Source organism: Athene noctua, chromosome 24 (genome assembly GCF_965140245.1).
Source record: "Athene noctua chromosome 24, bAthNoc1.hap1.1, whole genome shotgun sequence".
Lineage (NCBI taxonomy): Eukaryota > Metazoa > Chordata > Aves > Strigiformes > Strigidae > Athene > Athene noctua.
In genome coordinates this window covers 8,387,355-8,404,813 of record NC_134060.1, presented here as the reverse complement: position 1 = coordinate 8,404,813, position 17,459 = coordinate 8,387,355, and the positions used below count along the sequence as shown (strand labels likewise).

The 17,459-nt window shown below is 49.7% G+C and overlaps 1 protein-coding gene across 4 annotated transcripts in view; it reads right to left on the bottom strand.

Annotated features, from left to right (window-relative positions):
* Nucleotides 1–1,704: 1,704 nt before the first annotated feature.
* Nucleotides 1,705–17,459, bottom strand: part of LUZP1 (leucine zipper protein 1) — a 43,610-nt gene continuing 27,855 nt past the window's right edge. For 3 of the 4 annotated variants that reach the window (XM_074926041.1, XM_074926043.1, XM_074926042.1), the window contains exons 2-4: nucleotides 12,792–16,047; nucleotides 8,023–8,187; nucleotides 1,705–6,438 (exon numbers count right to left, since the gene is read on the bottom strand). In XM_074926041.1, the coding sequence (XP_074782142.1) occupies nucleotides 6,400–6,438; nucleotides 8,023–8,187; nucleotides 12,792–15,929 (3,342 nt within the window). In that variant the 5' untranslated portion in view covers nucleotides 15,930–16,047 and the 3' untranslated portion in view covers nucleotides 1,705–6,399. Of the gene's footprint in view, nucleotides 6,439–7,556; nucleotides 7,770–8,022; nucleotides 8,188–12,791; nucleotides 16,048–17,459 lie in introns of those variants that run through there. The other variant, XM_074926044.1, reaches the window with a different exon arrangement.

The window sequence follows — 17,459 nt, the reverse complement described above, 5'->3', positions numbered from 1 at the left end:
TCTGGGATTAAAAAGATGTTAGTAAGGGTATGTGGAAGGCAGGCGGTGGTGGGTAACGGGCAGGCGCTGTGCCCTGTGCAGGGCAGGGGTGGTGCACGATGACGGCAGCCAGGGCCGAGGGACGGGCTGCAGGGCCGGGTCCCCTCCCTGTCCACAAGGGCAGGGAGCAGCTGCCCTGATCCCTGGGCAGGGCGGTGATGCTGGTTAGCAGATCAGTTTGCAAGGTCAGGAAACACAGGTAAGGGGAGAGCTGTCAGCTCCCTCTCTAGCCTGGGTAAATACTGCATCGGCTGTGATGCCAGTTACCAACCAAGGTGCTGCTTCGACCTCTGGGAGTGGCTGATCAGGAACCCACGGGAGGAGAAGCCTTGGTCCGGCCATGGGCTGCACACACCATCGGGCTCAAAATCACACCGTACAAAAATCACCAAATAAAGGTGATTTAGAGCAGCAACTTTCTCATGGGTACAACTAAAGCAGAAAGATTTACAGCTGGAGTAATGAGGGTACCCTTGTTTGGGGGCAACACGAGGACTACGTAAACCCACCAAAGCAAGCTGACATGACTGATCAAAAAGAACAGAGTGAAGAAAGTCTTCAGAAAAAGGGTGAAGTTTCATGGCTCGGCAGCAGCGCTATGGTAGGTGAGCCATTAGGCCAGTACATTTACTGTAACACCCTCATGCAGCAGGTGGGCCTGGACTTGAATCACAAACAAGGAAAAGCAGCACCCTGTGCTATGTGCTGAAGGTGTTGGCAGGGGAGAGACTTTCACAGACGGGGAAGCCATGGACAGTAACTCTTCGCTCAACAGCGTTTACAGATCTCTGCTGTCCTTAGAAGCCAGACTCGGCAGCATTTGTGTTTAGGTACAGTTATGGTTCAGAGGTGAAGAACCACATCTTCCATGATGTTCAATAGCTGCCTACATGAACTGGGACAGAAAGGGGTCTCAGCCAAGCCAAAAGTCAGTTTTCTTAGACAATTATTTAAGAGAGAATCTTTGTAGGACCTCACCTTATTTAATGAGTTCTACCAGGGAGTAGCAGCTGAAGTGACAGCTATGGATGGCTCCTAAAATACCAGTCAATACTAACAATCTGGAAATGCATCCAGTTTTGCAAATAGAATAAAGGAAAAGAGCCTTGTCTAATATAAAGTGTGGTGCCTCTTACTAACCACTGTACTTCTCTGCAAACACCATGGTTCTCTTCACAGGGGCTCACCCTGCATGTGGTGGGCGCTAACTGTGCCAGCACACTGCAGAACGTGAGGCAGCGTGGAGGGGACTTTTCCCCTTGTACTGACCTCTGTATCCTCCGGCTTCTTCCAGGAGCCATCCAACGGATCCCTGTCCCACTGCAGCCTACACTGGCTGGGTCAGGGAACTCTAACAGAGCAGTGGCTCATCTCCCCCGTGAGAACCCCCAGCAGCGACATGTCCAGGCCCTTTGGTCTAAGGGGTGAGTGGCTGTGTTCAACTTGATTTGCCTTGTCTGCCTGCACTGTCTGTGCCTCGGCGTGTGTGAGAGCTGTCTGGATACAGGCAGGGAGCGCAGGACGAGGCAGACTCAGCACTAACACCCAGAGCTGCTGCCTGGAGCCGCCTCAGCACCTCACCGAGGGGCATCAGCACCTCTGAGTAACGGGCACTGCAGGGATTCATTACAAACACCACATCACAAACAGGTAAAAAGAGAAGAGTTTTTATTGGTTATATACTGTAGAGCTGACAGTGTTTGAGTCAGGAGAGACATGCAGATAAAGTGTGTGCTTACATTTGGCATGCAGACTAAGAGCACTGTGTAACTGGAAGGAGGTGAGCACCATCTGTATCCACTGCATGGGCAGCCTGGAGAGGAAAGAGCTGGCTTCCCTCTACTAAGCATGCTGAGACAGGGAGAGTTTTGAGAGGGTGAAACAGTGCTGATAGCTTATTGGACACAAAGTTTGTTTTAGGGAAATAGGCAATACTGTAACCCTGGAAAATTGGCTTAACTTGGATGAGTCTGTGATTATGAAAAGATTTCTTGTATTATTTGTTCTAACTAAGCTGCCCTAGCCCAAATATATGTCTGCAAATACAAAAAAATAGATTTATTCTCTTAAAAATACATTCCATGCAGCCTGGAGTGCTGCTTCCCCAAGGCAGGAGCCTGCACTGCACGCGGGGCAGCCCAGGAACATGATCCTTCGGGTCCTCGGGCCAGGACCGACACTGCCTTCGCCTTCCATCGCCTCAGAGCGGCGGCGGGAGCCTGGGCCCGGGGCAGCGCCTGGCGGCTCCGGCGGGCACAAGGCTGGCAGGGGCGGGGGCTGCTGGATTGGAGCTGACACCAACGGGACTATTGCTTCGCTCTGTGGCTGGGAAACTGCTCGTGTCAAGTGCCTCTGGAAGCACCAAGGTGCGCCACCCTGCCCTGTGCTTCCTGCCCGTCTCCTTCCCTGCAGGCCCTGGCTGCAGGGCGGGGGAGGGCGTCCCCTGAGCCCCTCCTCGCTGGCGGTGGAGCTGCAGCCGGACACCCCACCACGCTGCCCGAGCACTGGAGGGGTGCTCTGCCTGCTCAGGGTCTTCTGGACACAAAGGAAGCTGCTCGGTGAAGCAGAAGCTGCTGGGCCCTCAGGCTGCTGCCAACCGCTCTGGGAGAGCCGCTGCCTCTCCAGAAGGGACCAGCATCTCCGTCTCCTTGGGAAAAGCGAGCACTGACACACCTCCTCTGTACAGCAAATACATTTACAACTTTGGAATTACCCGAGTGCTTGATGCACAGCCTCATGGCATCATCAAGCCCACTGAAAAGCCTGTTATATTTATATGCTAAAATTACAAATATTTCTTCAGTGATGGCAATATTTACACATAGACTCTATTTTACAGCTGTTCAAAAAAAGTGTGCAAGTTGAGTAAAACACATTGTGTTTCCTGAAGTCATTGCTATAAGTTTAATAATACAATCAGCTCCTATTGCACTCATGATTACAGGGCATGGCCCCTTTCAATTTTCAGGAGGGTTTTCTTTCTCAGATTTAATCTCGGTTGTGGCAGAAACAACCCAGTGTACAGTTACTGACTGACATCTGTGTTCGTTATTTACAAGCAGTGAGACTGAGTCTAAAGCAAGATTTCAAGGTATGTGCTCTAAAATACTGAACAAAACACTGAGGCAGCTGGAGAAAGAAGAGACCTTGCCTGTGAGAAGCACCTGAGGAGAGCAGACAGTGCCCGGAGAGCCGCCCGCACTGCTGGGGCAGCCGCTGGGGCTCCTGCTGTGCGCCGCGAGCTGCTGAGCAGCAGGGTGAAGCCCTCCGGTTGCCCGTGGCTAAGGAGGAGCCTGGTCCTGGCTGACAGAAGGGTAAAACCAACAGCTCTTGCTGCTGGTGGTTTTTCCCTTGCACTTCAGGCATGGGGCTGTGTTACCGAGGTGGGCCGTGGGTTGAAGAGCCGGTGGGTAAGTCAGAGTTCTGTGGGTGGGTAGAGGGAAGCCTGTGTTAACCCAGCGTGTCGTATCCTCGGGACTCGGAGCTTTCCTGGACAGGACTGAAACCAGTTCCCTTGGAAGGAGCTTTGGAAGCACCATGCTAAGCCGTTTCGATGCCAAGAACACGAGGAGAGGGCTGGTGGATGTGTCCGGGGGGTGTGGGCCGCTGTCCTGCTCGGCCCGGCTGCTGGGGAAACGGCTCCGAGTCCTGGGCAGCAGCGACGTGGCGGGGGGAGGAGGCTCCTGAAATACGCTGCTGCTCTCTGAGACGGGAGTGCGAGGCCAAGCAGGTTGTCAGCAGCAGTTCTATATTGTGAAGCTGGAGAGCTGCTTAGCAGCGGGTTTGGGAATGTAAATGGAGGCAAACAAGGCCTGTGCTGTCTGAAGAGGCAGGGACACGCCAAGCACAGCGCCAAGATGCAAACCCTCAGGTTAAGCAGCAGGTACTGCAGGAGGCTTTGGGGCCACTGGCTGCAGAGCAGCTGCACTGGCTCGGAGGGGTTTTTGCAACAGCATCTCCCATGTAACAGGTGGAAGAGGACCTGAGGCAGTATATTTAGTTTTGAAGACAAATGTTTTCTTTAACATGAAAACAAGGGGCAAAGAGTCAGACCGCAGCATCCCGAGGCTGGCAGAGGCCAGCAAGCAAGCCAGCCCCGTGAGAGCGCTGCCGAGACGTGGCACTTGCTCCCAGTGAGGCTGCTGTTGTGGTTATCAGCTGTGGGAAGCCGGTGAGCTCGGCCAGCGAGGCTGCTGCTGCTCAACCAACCATCTCAGTAATGTCTTTTTTTGTGTGGTCGTGGGGTGATCCTGCCATACAGTTAACCTCTGAGCAAAGCAGAGTGCTCAGGGTGCATATTGTAATTTCACAGGCTTATTTTAAAAAAAATAATCCGTTGTGGTTTCAGATTGCAAAATACGCACTAATTTTCAATACTTCCTGATAAACATGGGACAGAGGGAGGCACTTCACAAATCTGCATTTAACCTCAGAATTTCAGTTTCTTTCACTTTTAGTTTGGATTTCAAGTTTTAAAATATTTTCCCATTATACTTGATCTATTTATCTCATTCTCTACTAGCACTACCATGACATGAAATGGTAAGAGATAGCAGTTGATATAATTTATTTTTATATAATTTAATTTAAAGATTATTAGAGCTGCCACTTAGTACTAATTTAAAAGCATTATCTTTTTGTCTTGTTATGCAACTTGACATTTATACATGTCATGAAATACAAAAGAATAAAATGAAGGGTTAAAAATATAAACTTGAGAAAACCATCTAAAAATTGCAAAACAAAACACTTTTTTCAAAAATAATTTTTCCCTTCCTCCAAACAATCTTTATTTAAAAAAAAATCATGTTATTGAAACACTTTCCTTTTTATATAAATGCTTTCATAGATATTTTCCAACCAGCTCTGTTTTTTTGATTGGTTTGCCTCTCAGAATTGAGGCATATAACTCCAAGGGCAGGGAGGAGGTGTGGTGTACAGCTGTGCACACAGATACTCACACGCTGGGATGAGTGTGAGGTGCAGCTCTGACACGGCAGCTGCTGGGTTGCAGCTGTTCCCACTGCACCCCCAAAAGAGAGAAGGGACCTCTTCCCTTCTGCAGCGTTGTCTCATCCCCCGCAGAGGGGTGTCTGTTCCCAAGAGGCAGCAGAAAGCCCTGGGGGAGGTCAGTGGTGGTTGTGTGCAGGGTGGGGCAGCCCTGCACCTGGGGAGGGAGGGGGATGTAAAGGAGGGGCTGGCCGGCTCTGGCTGTGCCATCACTTTGCTCAGGGCAGATGCCCCAACGCCCGAGCACCCCTGGGAGCTGTGGGAGCCGTGTCCCCCCGGCAGCGATGGGCGCAGACAGGGGACCGTGCCTCTGTGTGCGAAGCAGCCTCTGCCCAGCCCGGGGCCCAGACACGGCAGGTGGGGTGGCCCTGCAGAGGGGCCCAGACAGAGGCTGCCCAGGCAGCTACACGGGAGCTCATCTCACGGGCCGATCCTGCTGTCTCCACCCTGGTTTTGGAAGGAAGAAGGACATTCTGCCTGTCTGTGAGGTTCTTTTGCCCTTAAGAGCTCAACTGCTGGGAGCAAGCAGCAGAGCTGCTGCCTGCAGAGCATGATGGTCATAAAGCCTCAGGTCAAAAAGCAACCCCAGTCCAAGTCAGGAGGAAGTCTCACTGCTGCCTGAACTGCTGCGGGTTTGGCCCAGTGGATGACTTCTTGGTGCAAGATCTCAGCTGGCAATGAGTAGGTCATGCAAAGCTTGTTGCGGAGACTGACAGCAATAGGGAAGAAACTGCTTCTAAACAACATTTTCTGCTCTCCTTCCCTCTTAATGTGTAAAGCAACCAGTGGGGAATGGTCTCCTCCTGCCTAGAGACAGAGGCTGCTGGGAACACAGGTACTGAGGTGACCACAACCCAGGCCAACAAGGGTGTATTAGGAGAATGCCAACTCTCCCCAGGAACTGAAAGTTTTCAGTTGTGGAGCCGTGTAGGACAGCTGTCATGGGCTGGTGGACTGTAGTCACAGGGATACTTCTGGGAACTTGTCTAAATGCAAGTGATTAACAAGAAGTTCTCTCTTGTCCAGGGAGTACCATCATTCAGTGTCTATGCAGTCAAGATTTCCATATGGAGACAGACCTATCATCCTATGGAGAGGATTAAGATTGCAGGTACAGAGATGAGAAGTGGGAGTCCCCTGAGCAAAGTCTCTGCAGCTGCCTCTTCAGCAATGAAGAAAAATAATTCACTGGTAAAGCTCCTGTACCTTGCAAATTGCATTAGGAAACTGGTTTCAGGCTAGCTGAAGCCTCTGGTGAGGTTACGAACAGGTGTGACGCCCATGAGCTTGGTACTATCCTGCCTCTTGCTCCACTGTGCAGCGTGTTCATTGAGTGGAAGGCAATACAACTCATCTCCGAGATGTTGTCCAGCAGGCACGGGAAGTACCCTGTAAGAGACAACCCTGCAGCATCACAGACTGGCCAGGACCTCAGCTGCCTCTGGCAGCATTTTTGCTCTTGGGGAGAGTATCAAGATTGCCCTTAGGCTTTCATCCTAAAGCCCATCAGGATCCTAGCCCGATGGTGGGGCAGGGGAGGGCAGTGGCAGGATTGCAAGATACAGGCTCTGCCAGTGTTTACAGAGGAGTAAGCCCAAAGCAGAATGCCCACACAGGCAGGGCCTATTATCTTTTTTTATGCTGTAGCGTACCCTGCACCCACTGCCACATGCAGCATGTGGATACTGAGACGCACGACACCTGACAGCACAGAGGAGATGGAGCTGATCTAACGTCAGAGCACATCTCCATGTGCACAGTGTTCAGGCTCCTGTTACAGCTGGTGGAGGCCTGGGCAAGACAGAAGATCCAAACGGTGGTGTGTAAGTTACAGGGACCTGCCTTTACCCAAGTTTTTATCTGGTGTTGCCCCAGTCTGTGCACACAAAGGAGGCTGGGCACAGCACGGCTTCGGGTACAGGGGCCTGCATGTGGCCAGATGAACATCACTGTGGGTAACACCTCTTGGTGACCACACAGAGCATCACTGCAGTGTCCCTTTCCTCAGCTACCAACAAGGACAGTGTCAGTTCACTAATCTCTACTGCAAACATTACCTATCTCTAAATGTCAGTCTGCAAAGCTCAGCTGGGACTACGTCTCTCTGGGCTTCACCAAGAGGTGTGACTGTGTAGGGCTCTCAGCTGCCTCACTGCAGTCCTGCTGCTCTCACATCAAGACTCAGCAACTCCTGTGCACATCCAGTAAGATACACTGACAACAGGTTTGAGGTGGTAAGATATTTCCTGCTCTAGGTGATCCATAAATGGAAAGATGCACTTTGCTCTGGGCACCTACATGGGCAAAGAGGGAATGACAGGAGAAAAAGCAAGTCTTTTGTACAGACATAAGCACGGCTGTACACCTAGAAATTAAAGTCTGCCTGGACCCTGTCTCCTCGGAAGGGAGCTCCCTCTGAAGAGGCTGGAATACACATCTTTTCATATTTCAGGCAATAAGTCATATTCACTACAATGTGGGCCATTTTCCACTTCTTTGTGTGTCCAGGAAGATGTGTTTTAGGAGGCAGAGCAGCAGGTATGTAGCAGCAGACAAGCACCCTAGTACTACAGCAGCCATCTGAAGCAGGTAAATCAGGGGCTCTGACCTGGTCTCTCCAAATGTTTTTTCTTCCATCCCTGATTGTCCAATGTGTGCCAGAGGATGACTAGATGCAGTGCCTCTTACTCCCTGGAGAATGTTTTTAGCCATTAAGCTAACTGAAACAAGTTCAGAACAGAAAAATAAGGCAGTACTTTTTTACCGGTATAGGAAATGAGCAGAATAATTTACAGAGGCAATGCAGTAGACACTCCACCTCTGGGCAGTGCTAATTTGAGCCTGGATTTCTCCTAAAAGGTAGGTAATTCATTTTGCACAAGTTCTCTTAAATTATGTTACTAGGAGATTGGTTCAGATATTGGCTTCTTGCCTTGTAACTCTCTTTTCTGGATGGTCCTTGAACTCACATACCTGCTCCTCCACTTGGAGACCCAGTGGTGCGTGGGGGTTGGATTCAGGGTCCTGCAGCTCCGTCTTGGTGGCTGGCCTTTTCCCTGGGGTGTCAACCTGGGAGAGGTACTCAGAAGAGCCGTATTGTTTTCTTCTGGAACTGGGCACAAAATCTTTGCTTTCATCCTGTGTGAAGGAAAATAAAGAGGGTTGGGACTCGGGGACTATGAAGGGGTCTGGAACAGTCTGGTCCTGGGCTGGCAGTGTGAGGTGCTGGCTTGAGTCCCTTTGGCAAGAGGCCACTTGGGCCATAAGGCCAGCTCTGGCATGTCCTCACTTACGTACTATTTCAAGAAGATTTTTTTGTTAAAACCATCTAATAATTTTAATCCAAGTTATGGGTGTGGAGTCTTCTGTTCAGCTGAACGACCTGTGCACAACTCTGTGCTCAGCCTGCTGGGCCCAGAGTGCTTGTCTCCATGAGGGACTATCAGCAGAAAAATCCCACAATGTAGTGACTGAAGCAGTTTCTTAGAAGTACTGACTCTGAGTTTTAACTACCAAGGGTGGGGGTGGCCAGCAACCCAAATCTCTGATTTTCTTGGCTCTGAGGATGTGATGTGGGAGTGTCCTGCAGTGTTTTCCTGCTGTAGGCATCTACATGGCACTTTTAAACTCACTAATGTTTTCCTGAATGTCTGCAGAGACACTTCTGGGATCGTACCCTGGGATTCAGACACCTACGGTCTGCCTCAGGGCTGGCTGAGCCACCGGGTGCTTTACTGAGGCTGCACCCTGCTGTGAGTTGCAGGGTGAGGAGTCCCTGTCACCCTCCAGCTCCCTGGGAAGATGGCAGTGCTTTTGCTGTTGCTGTCACTGGCTGGAAAACCTCCTTATCCACCAGCTCCTGTACAATGTAAGACACCATCACTTCAACATCACAAACAAAGCAAATCATTACAATGGTGATCATATAATTGCAATAATCTCATCAACTACTGGGCCAAGAGCACTGGCTGCACTGCACTGCTGAAGGCTTTACCAGCGCTGCTCACTTTGGGGATGGCATCATGGCCTCTGAAGGGGCTGCAGGTACCAGTGGAACAGATTTGGTCCCTGCCCTATGGCAGGGAAGGGAGAGGCAGCAGCCCCTGTGCCTGGCAGAAAAGCATCTCTGAGATGGACTCCAGGCTTTGATGGGCTCTTAGAAAGAAGCTGTGACATCCGGTGGGTCTGGATGGGCAAACATTTGCCCTGAGCTGGCCCCACTGTGGATGACATACAGCAAACACTAGATCTGACCTCCCCCTTGTGATCCAGGCCCCACAGCTGAAGTGAGATGGCAGCATCAGCACCTCGGTGAACAGGCACAACGCAGGCAGAGGTCCCTCGGGGACCTCCAACCAACCATGGGCGAGAGATAACCATGGTGGGCCAGGCTGCTCACAAAAGCAAGAGGATCGTTTTAATTTAATGAATGTCAATCATCTTGATGGACCTGGACAGCTTAGCAAGGACTAGGCACATCTGTATTTCTGATACAGTAGTTGTCTTTAGAGGTGAGGCCACTGGGTGAGCGTATAGGAGCTCCATTCCCTTGGGCATCTGACAGCGTCAGTGTCCTTTTCGGCTGCCAGGCAGCATGAATTTATGACTATCAACCCAAATACACTGGTCTCAAAGAGTTTTGTAGGTAAAGAGCTGAGGCCGGGCCATCAGGCTGGCCACCCCCATGTGTTGGTGATGTAGACCAGTACCTCCTGGTGCTGGCACCAGAGCCGGGCCCATGCAGAGTTCAGCACCCCAGAGGACAATCAGCTGGTCACTGACAAGCACCTGGGAAGCTGCTCGGAACAGACTGTGACCCCCAGGATTTGCACAAAACAGGATGGAACTCTTGGACAAAGTTACTGAGGTCAACACCACTGATGTGGCATGGCTGGCTGCTTAAGTAGAAGCTTATATAGAGTCAGCAAGAGTGAAATGGTGATGGATGCACTGTGTATTAGTGCCTGAAGTAAAGAAGAGAGGTGGCAAGAGGTAGCACATCCCTGGATGCTGTCAGGGAGACTTTTCCCTGAGACCCATCCACCATGAGAAGGTAAGCATAGCTTCACTTGCAGAAAAGCTTACCTTTAGGTTTTCACCTAATTTATGCAGCACACAGCCCAGCTCCAGTCATATTAATGTCACAGCCACAAGAAAAACTCATTAAGTGCATTCACGTTGCATTGCTGCCTGCTCACCTGCTCAGTGCCTTTGGACTAATTCGGGCATTGCACATGTTCCGCAGTCAAACATCCCACCAGAGAAATACCCACTTCATTCTCTGAAACGTGAAGCTCAACAGGACTGCTCCAGGTCTTGCATGTCCTCAGGTCTCCTGTGGGAGCCCGAGAAAGGCTGGCTGCGAGCACTAGAGGGAGCTGGGCCTCGGGCTGCAGCACCCATCCGCCAGCACCCACCGGCTTTCTGGGGCCCCCAAAGCAGCGCTCGAGGACCTGCTGCTTCTGTACCACAAGGATTGCTAAGAGCAGCCGACACCTCCTGCAGCTTTATTAGGGACACTTGCCTATACCAGCGGTACAAAACCAGAAGGCTGAAATTCCACCTTGTGCCTCGGCATCTCCTTATTTCCAGGTGCTCAGTTTGGGTCTGTCCTGAGGGACAGGCCGGGGCAGGGGCCGAGCCTCCACCTTGCTTTAGTCTCCTGCTGTGCTGCAGCAACCGGTCAGATGTCAGGAGTGTTCCACGGAGGAGAGGAAGATGTACTGTGGGAAAACCAGCACAGACCCCGTGTTTCTCAAATGGGATTCTTAAGGCAATCTCAGAGTTTGGATAGTGGGGCTGGGAAGAGATGGCAGCACAGCTGAATGTGCAAAGTTAGCAGAGATCAGTGCCAAGCCTTCTGCCAGAGAAACATCTTGAACTGAAACTCAAATCCCAGCAGAAACAGACTGCTTGTGACATGAGGCATATTATAAGCCTAAAGATACTCTTCAAAGGCAGAGATTTTGGGTTTTTTCCAAGGGCATATGCAATAATTTGAGCTGCTCAAATACATAAAATCTGGTATATCTGCAGTCTTTCTGGGTAACTTCACACTCCTCGTTTACAAGCTAAAAATATACTTAATTTATGACCAAGAATTCAGATTTGTGACTATGTCAGGGTGATTTTATTTCAAAGTATGATGCACAGAGATACCCAACTCAATACTCAACAGCCCTGTGTGAACTAACCCCACAGTCGCTCTCCTGACTGCTTGTCACTGCAGACATGGGCAAGGCTGGAAGCCAATGAATTCATCAGGGAGACCCAGGATGACCACGCAGAGGTCAAGTTGCTCTGTCAGGCACATTTCAACGGCTGTCGCAGGCACACCGCACAGCTAGCTAACTTGGTATGACAGTGACCTTGAGACCACCGGCAGAATGTACTGCAGAGCTGTACTCAGCCCTGGGTGGGCTGCTAGGGGCAAGATGGGAAAGAAATACGAGTGCCCACTCCTTAGGGGTCCGTGACCGACCACACATGAGCCCAGCTGCAAGTGGAGAGCTCTTCAGCTGTGAGACTCAAGGTTGTAAGTGCTGTGAATTCAAACTCCTGATATAAAGGGCGGTTTGAGGATGGATTTCCCATTTCTCAAGCTCCTTTTACACAGAAGTCGTGTCAGTCATGTCAGTCCTGCCTAGATTCATGAAAGAGAAGTACAGACTGCCTGTGACTCAGGAGTGACCCTGGCCAAGGAGACAATGTATTCTCAGTGTCCAAAAGTAGCTGGAAGGCCAACCTGCACTTTGTAACACCAGGCAATGGTGCAAATTCTGCACGTCTCATTGCCAGAGAAGTGGAAGAGAAGTTTTGCAAATGTAAAACTCTTTTCACAAGTCCACCACCTCACGCTTGTCAATGCCAGCGTCATTTGGCTATGAATCTGTCCGCAGGCCTGTCTGCTTACTCAGGTGGGTTCCTCCTGGAGGCTGGCAATGGCAGCACCTGCTTAGAGCAGCTCTAAGTAAAGAGCAGAGGCAGGAGCTCCAGCAGGAACCGGTATGTGGTTTAATGGACTTGAAGGGCACTTGGTGGCAGTGAACTCACTTGAAATATTACGCTGGAGCCTGCAGCTCTGGTGGCAAGTATGGTCTGTGTGTCAGCCCTGCTTTGAGGGACTCCCCTCGCTAGTACCAGCCAAAGCAACAGGAAAATTGCACAGCTCTTGCTTCTTTTCAGGTGGCATACTGACAGAGACCAAGGAGGGAGCAGTCCTGCATAACCAGCCACCACTCATCTGTTTAGGAGATGCCTGGGAAGCATTTCCAGACCAGAGTCTGGTTTCACATGGGGAAACCATGCATGCAGCTCTTACCAAAAGGAGCTGTATCTCTACAGCTGCTGTCAGAGCTATAACCCTGCCTGAGGCACAACCCTATTAAAATCTGCTCATTTCTACCACTTTTTCGTTACTACTCCAAGTTGACAGTGCCATGCAAAGCTACTCTGAAAAGTATACCATGCCCTACATAAGCTGTGACTATATCTTCTCTGATCTTGGCAAGACCAAATGCTACTATATAGTTATAGACCCAGGCAGATGGATCTAATTTCAAGAAGTCTAAATTGGGTATTTCACATATGAGATGCTCCACTGAAGATAACAGGAGGTGGGAGAGGGCAGCACTTCAGGAAATAAGCTGTAAGAATTTCATATCAGGCATCCTACAACTAACAGACAACTTGGAAGACCTCATCAGCTGAAAGACAAGAGCGTTTAACGTAAGGATACTTACAGGTAGCGTGGTCCGGTGCCAAGCAGCAGCTGTTGTAGGATCACTTGCATAGCTCCTGCGTGTTAGCAGTTCAGATGCACTTAAGTTACTTTTGGTCCTTCGGGAGCCCAGTTCAGGGGCACTCCAGGAATTGGCCGTGGCACTGGTTCTTGCTGAGTTCTGCTCCAGGGAGTTTGTTCTTGCACTGTTCCTTTCCGTTTCTGCGAGGTCCACTGAGGACCTACACGTGTTTGTAGTACTGGAAGCTGCACTTTTTTCCACTTTGGTCTGAGAGTCCTCCAGGGAATGTAAGCCTTGTCTTGTTATCCAGGAACTTCTCACAGTGACATGTTTTGTTTCGGATGAAGCTGCATCTGAAGAGCCATGGCTCTTCCAACTGACTGTCTCTGAAGGCAGCTCAGTGTTCCTCTCCGTGAGTTCAGAAGTCTTTATCACAATGCTGCTTCTGGAAACCACTGTTTCTGCTTTACTTCTCAGCGCTGCCTCTCCAACTCTATCCATCTCAGATAATTTCAGAGCACTTTTATTAATTGATATCTCAAAGGGTGTGGGGAGATTGTTTGTTACTGGTGAAGGCTCATTTGGAGCAACTCTGATGTTGCTGGTGGTAACATGCCTTTCCTTTGCTACTAGATCTGCACTGGTCCTTGGAGCTGTTGGTTCAGAAGGGAAGATTGTGATGCTGCTTGTCATTTTATTTGTTACTGTTTTAAAAACAGACTTCTGTTTTTCTGACTCTGCCTCAGAAACAGTCCCTCCCATGACTGCCTTCATATCCTTTTCAACAATTGCAGGTTTAATGACAGCTTTTGATCTCAGAGCTTCTCTCGGGCTGAACGACCTTCTGGATTTAAATCCTCCAGTGCTGGCATCTGATGGTTTTATACACTTGGTGGAGTCTTCATCATTTACAGTGTTTTTGTCATTTTCAAAAAGTGATGTTCTAAAAACCCTGGAATTGGAGTACTGCTTGGAACTGACTTTCTTTCTTGTCTCAAAATCTGACTGAGTAGTTGTTTTTTTGCTTCTTCCCGATTCCTCATCTGAATTAAGTTTTTCCTGGTTACTCTGGATGGTTTTGGAGTCCGTTTTTAAGCCAGCATTTACAAGATCCGTTGCTGAAGACTGCTCCGTGTCTTCTTTATCGAGACCTGTGAGAATCTGCAGAATGTCTTCCTGACTTCTGGAGCGATGGGAATGCTTTGCTAGTGTTGAAGGCTTTGCACTTTCAACTGCTGTGTCTGCAAATTCTCTTTCCTGGGAGATTATTGCTTTTTTAGCCCTCCCCTCCGAGGGCTGTCTGTGTGATGCAGCAAAAGTGTTCACTGCTTCTGCTTTAGAGCCAGCAGAGTCCGACGCCGACACATGGGAGGAGAGGTGGTACCTGTATGCTGAAGCTGTGCCGTTCGAAGAGGTGTGACTGCCCCTGGTGAGCAGCACGTCCCCCGAGCACTCACTGACTTCTGCCTGACTTGTTTTCAGCTTCTCGGCCACAGCAGCCACTGATTCTCCTTTGCCTGACTTTTCATCCCGTGCGTCAGCACTGCCACGGAGCACCTGAGATGGCTTTTCAGCCTTGGATCTCAGGCCTGTGTCACCAAGAGGTTTGGAAGGTGCTTTCCAAGATTTCTGCTCCTGTGCAGCAGGAGGATATCGGCTGAGGACAGACGGCTGCTCTTTTGATCTCTTCCCCTCATTCTGACTGACACAGCCTTCCTTCTGACCAGAAGAAAAAGTAGGAACTGAAGATTTCTCTTCCAGTCTTTTTGTATCTGTGACAGCAGTGTCTGAAAGGGCAGATGCACCAGATGCTTTTCCTGTTTTTCTGTTCATTAAGCTTGGACTGGGCACCTGCTTACCACCGTGGCTGTAGCTGTCGTTATTGACAGAGAAATCTCTGTTCCTCACTCTGTCCCGGCGCTGCTGCGGTGAGAGCTCCCTTGGCTTGTGCTTGGCAGCTGTCAAATCAGCTGCGACACCTCTGTATTTAGGTCTGTCATGTTTTCCCCTGCTAGAAATGTTTGTATCTTCGTTTTCAACCTCCCCATTCTCCAGATCTTTCTGTTTCTTTATTTGCATTTTCATTTCTTCTAGCTGACCCGTTAAGAGTTTGTTTTTATTCTGTTCACTCAAGTAACTGTCTTGCAGGTCACTGTTTTTGGCTCTCATTTTTTTAAGTTCTTCCTCTAAAGATTCAAAACGTTTTACCTGAGTTCTAAGTTTCTCAATTTCTTGGGTGAGATCTTTCACTTTGTTGTCTTCCTGATTTTTATTCTTCTGGTTTTCTGATTTATTCCTGGTTTCATTTTCTACATGTTTCAGGTAATCCACACTTCCCTTCTTCCTGGTCTCCTTCGAGGGCAATGCAGAAGTCAAGTCATCTTCAATTCTCAAATCATTTCTGTCCAGAAGATTATTTGATGACCTTTCTAGCAAGTTGGATGCATTTCTAGTTTGATCTGCCCTATTTAGTTTATTGTTTTGTTCTAGTTTCTGTGTTAGCTCCTGGATTATTTTTTCATTCTGCTTTTCTCTTTCATTAAAATGTTTTCTTTCAGTGATAAAGCTCAGCGCTAAGGATTTCAGTTTTTCTAACTCACCCGTTAAGCTCTGCTCTGTTTTATCCAGCCTGTCCTCAGATGCTTCCAGTTCTTTCACTTTCACTCTAAGTATTTCTAATTCTGTAGATATCTTTTTAGTCAAGTTCTTTTCTTCATTGAGGCTAAGACACAGCTGCGTACAGTCATTCTTGCTCCTGCTGAAGGCCTCCTCCAGCTTCTCCAGCTCTGCCATTCTCCTCTGAAGGTGTTCAATTTCTGACTTCAGCTCTCGGGTGAGGCTCTCTTCCTCTTCAAGTTTTTCTTTCATTAACCGGCAAAGCTCTTCAGCCTTCCTGATTTCTTCATCCTTGCCTTCGATCTTCAGCACTCTTTTCCGCAGGGCTTCAACATCAGCCAGCATGGTGGAGTTGCTGCCTTCTGCCTGGATAACTTTGTCCTGGAGGTCAAGCAGCTCATCCTCTGCTTTCTGCAGATTTTTGGTTGCTTCCTCCAGTTCATCAAGGCGGCGACTAAGACTCTGCAATTTGAATCGTAGGTGCCGATTTGAGGTTTCCTTGTAACCTGTAAATTCTGCCATGTTTATTTTTTATTCCTTTTAATTGAGAGCTTTGTTTAGTCGGGGTGAATGGTGTGGTCTTTAACACCTTGTGTATTCCTAGTACGTTGCTGTTTCTTTGAACAGAGGCAATCTCACCCTGAAAGAAAAAACACTTAAAATCAATATAAAAGCTCAGAATAAATATTCTCACTGTATAAGTTACACTATAAATGTTTATATAAATAACTTTTTAATTAAACACACTTCTAAATGCTAAATTAAGAGAAATGAAACTGCAGGTAAGAGCCACAGTCTATTTACTTTGGGTTTCCAAAACCAGCCTGTTCCCAATAGCCGAGGGAAGGAAGTGCCCTCTTCTGCTGGTCTGCACGGGCAGTGTGTGCACAACCAGTGGGCCCTTACCCAGCAGTCAGCAAAAGCTGCCCACGTGCAAGCTCTTGGGCTGCAGAGGTTCCTGCAGGTACAGGACTCAGGTCCCTGTACACGGACATGCCCACGCAGCAGACACCCCTCTTCAGCACTACACCAGTCTCCTGAAGATGCCTGAGAGATGACGATTCAGGAACCATAAACAAGACCTGGGAACTAGAAAATGCAACCCCCAGCCATTTGGTGGCCACTGAGGAGGGGGCAAGCCCCCCCACACCTGGCTCACTGGTGTGACAGCTGCTGCCAGTCACCACTGCCCATCGTTGCCAGTATTTCTCCTGCAGCCCAGGCTGCTTGGTTGAAATTTTCAGCTGGGTTGTAATCACATTCTGAGGACACCGTGCTAGTGGAGTTTTAAGTTTCTCTCTCCTGTTTCAAAAGCTGTCATTGCCCTCGGCTGCCACCCACTCGCCCACCCAGGAGATGAGCAGTTGCGAACACTTACGCCTCTCCCCTCGCCGCTGACAATGAGCAGTGATTGTAACACATGGGCACACTCTCACGCACTGACTGCAGATCTCTTCCCAGCTCAGCTCAGAGGTGGCAGGGCTTTCTTTAAACAGCCCCTCTGTGCTTGGCAGGGAGTAGCAGGGAGGGGCTCCTGAGCAGGCCAGAACAGTGCTGGGAGGATCTGAAGTCTCTCTGGTGCTCAGCATTAGCATCATCCTGTCCTGGGACCGAGGCACGTCCCCAGCCTGTGCGAGGGCTACTGCAAACTTGAGTGGAGGGGGGCGACTGCAGCTTTCGGACCTGCACCCTTACTCAGGCTGTCTGCCTTGAAGCAGGACTTGGCTTCCAGCATTTTTGTGGAGCTCCCTGCAGAGGAAACACTCAGGAGTTTCCTGTTTCACAGTGCCAAGAAGCAAAGAGCAGGATGTGGGGAGGAGACAGTGCCAGTAAGGGAGACTGCAGCACCCCGACGTGAAACCTGTGGCTGAAGGTGATTCACTTCCTGCTGGGAATGGGGGCCCCGGCTGCCAAGAGGCACCCACCGGGCACCCTGCAACCCCTCTCCGAAGGCACCTCCCTCACTCTGGGAGGGGTCACCAACCTATCTGCTTGGTCTCACACACCTCAGGTAGCTGAAAGGAGCACCCCAAAAAGCACCCAGAGAGGAAC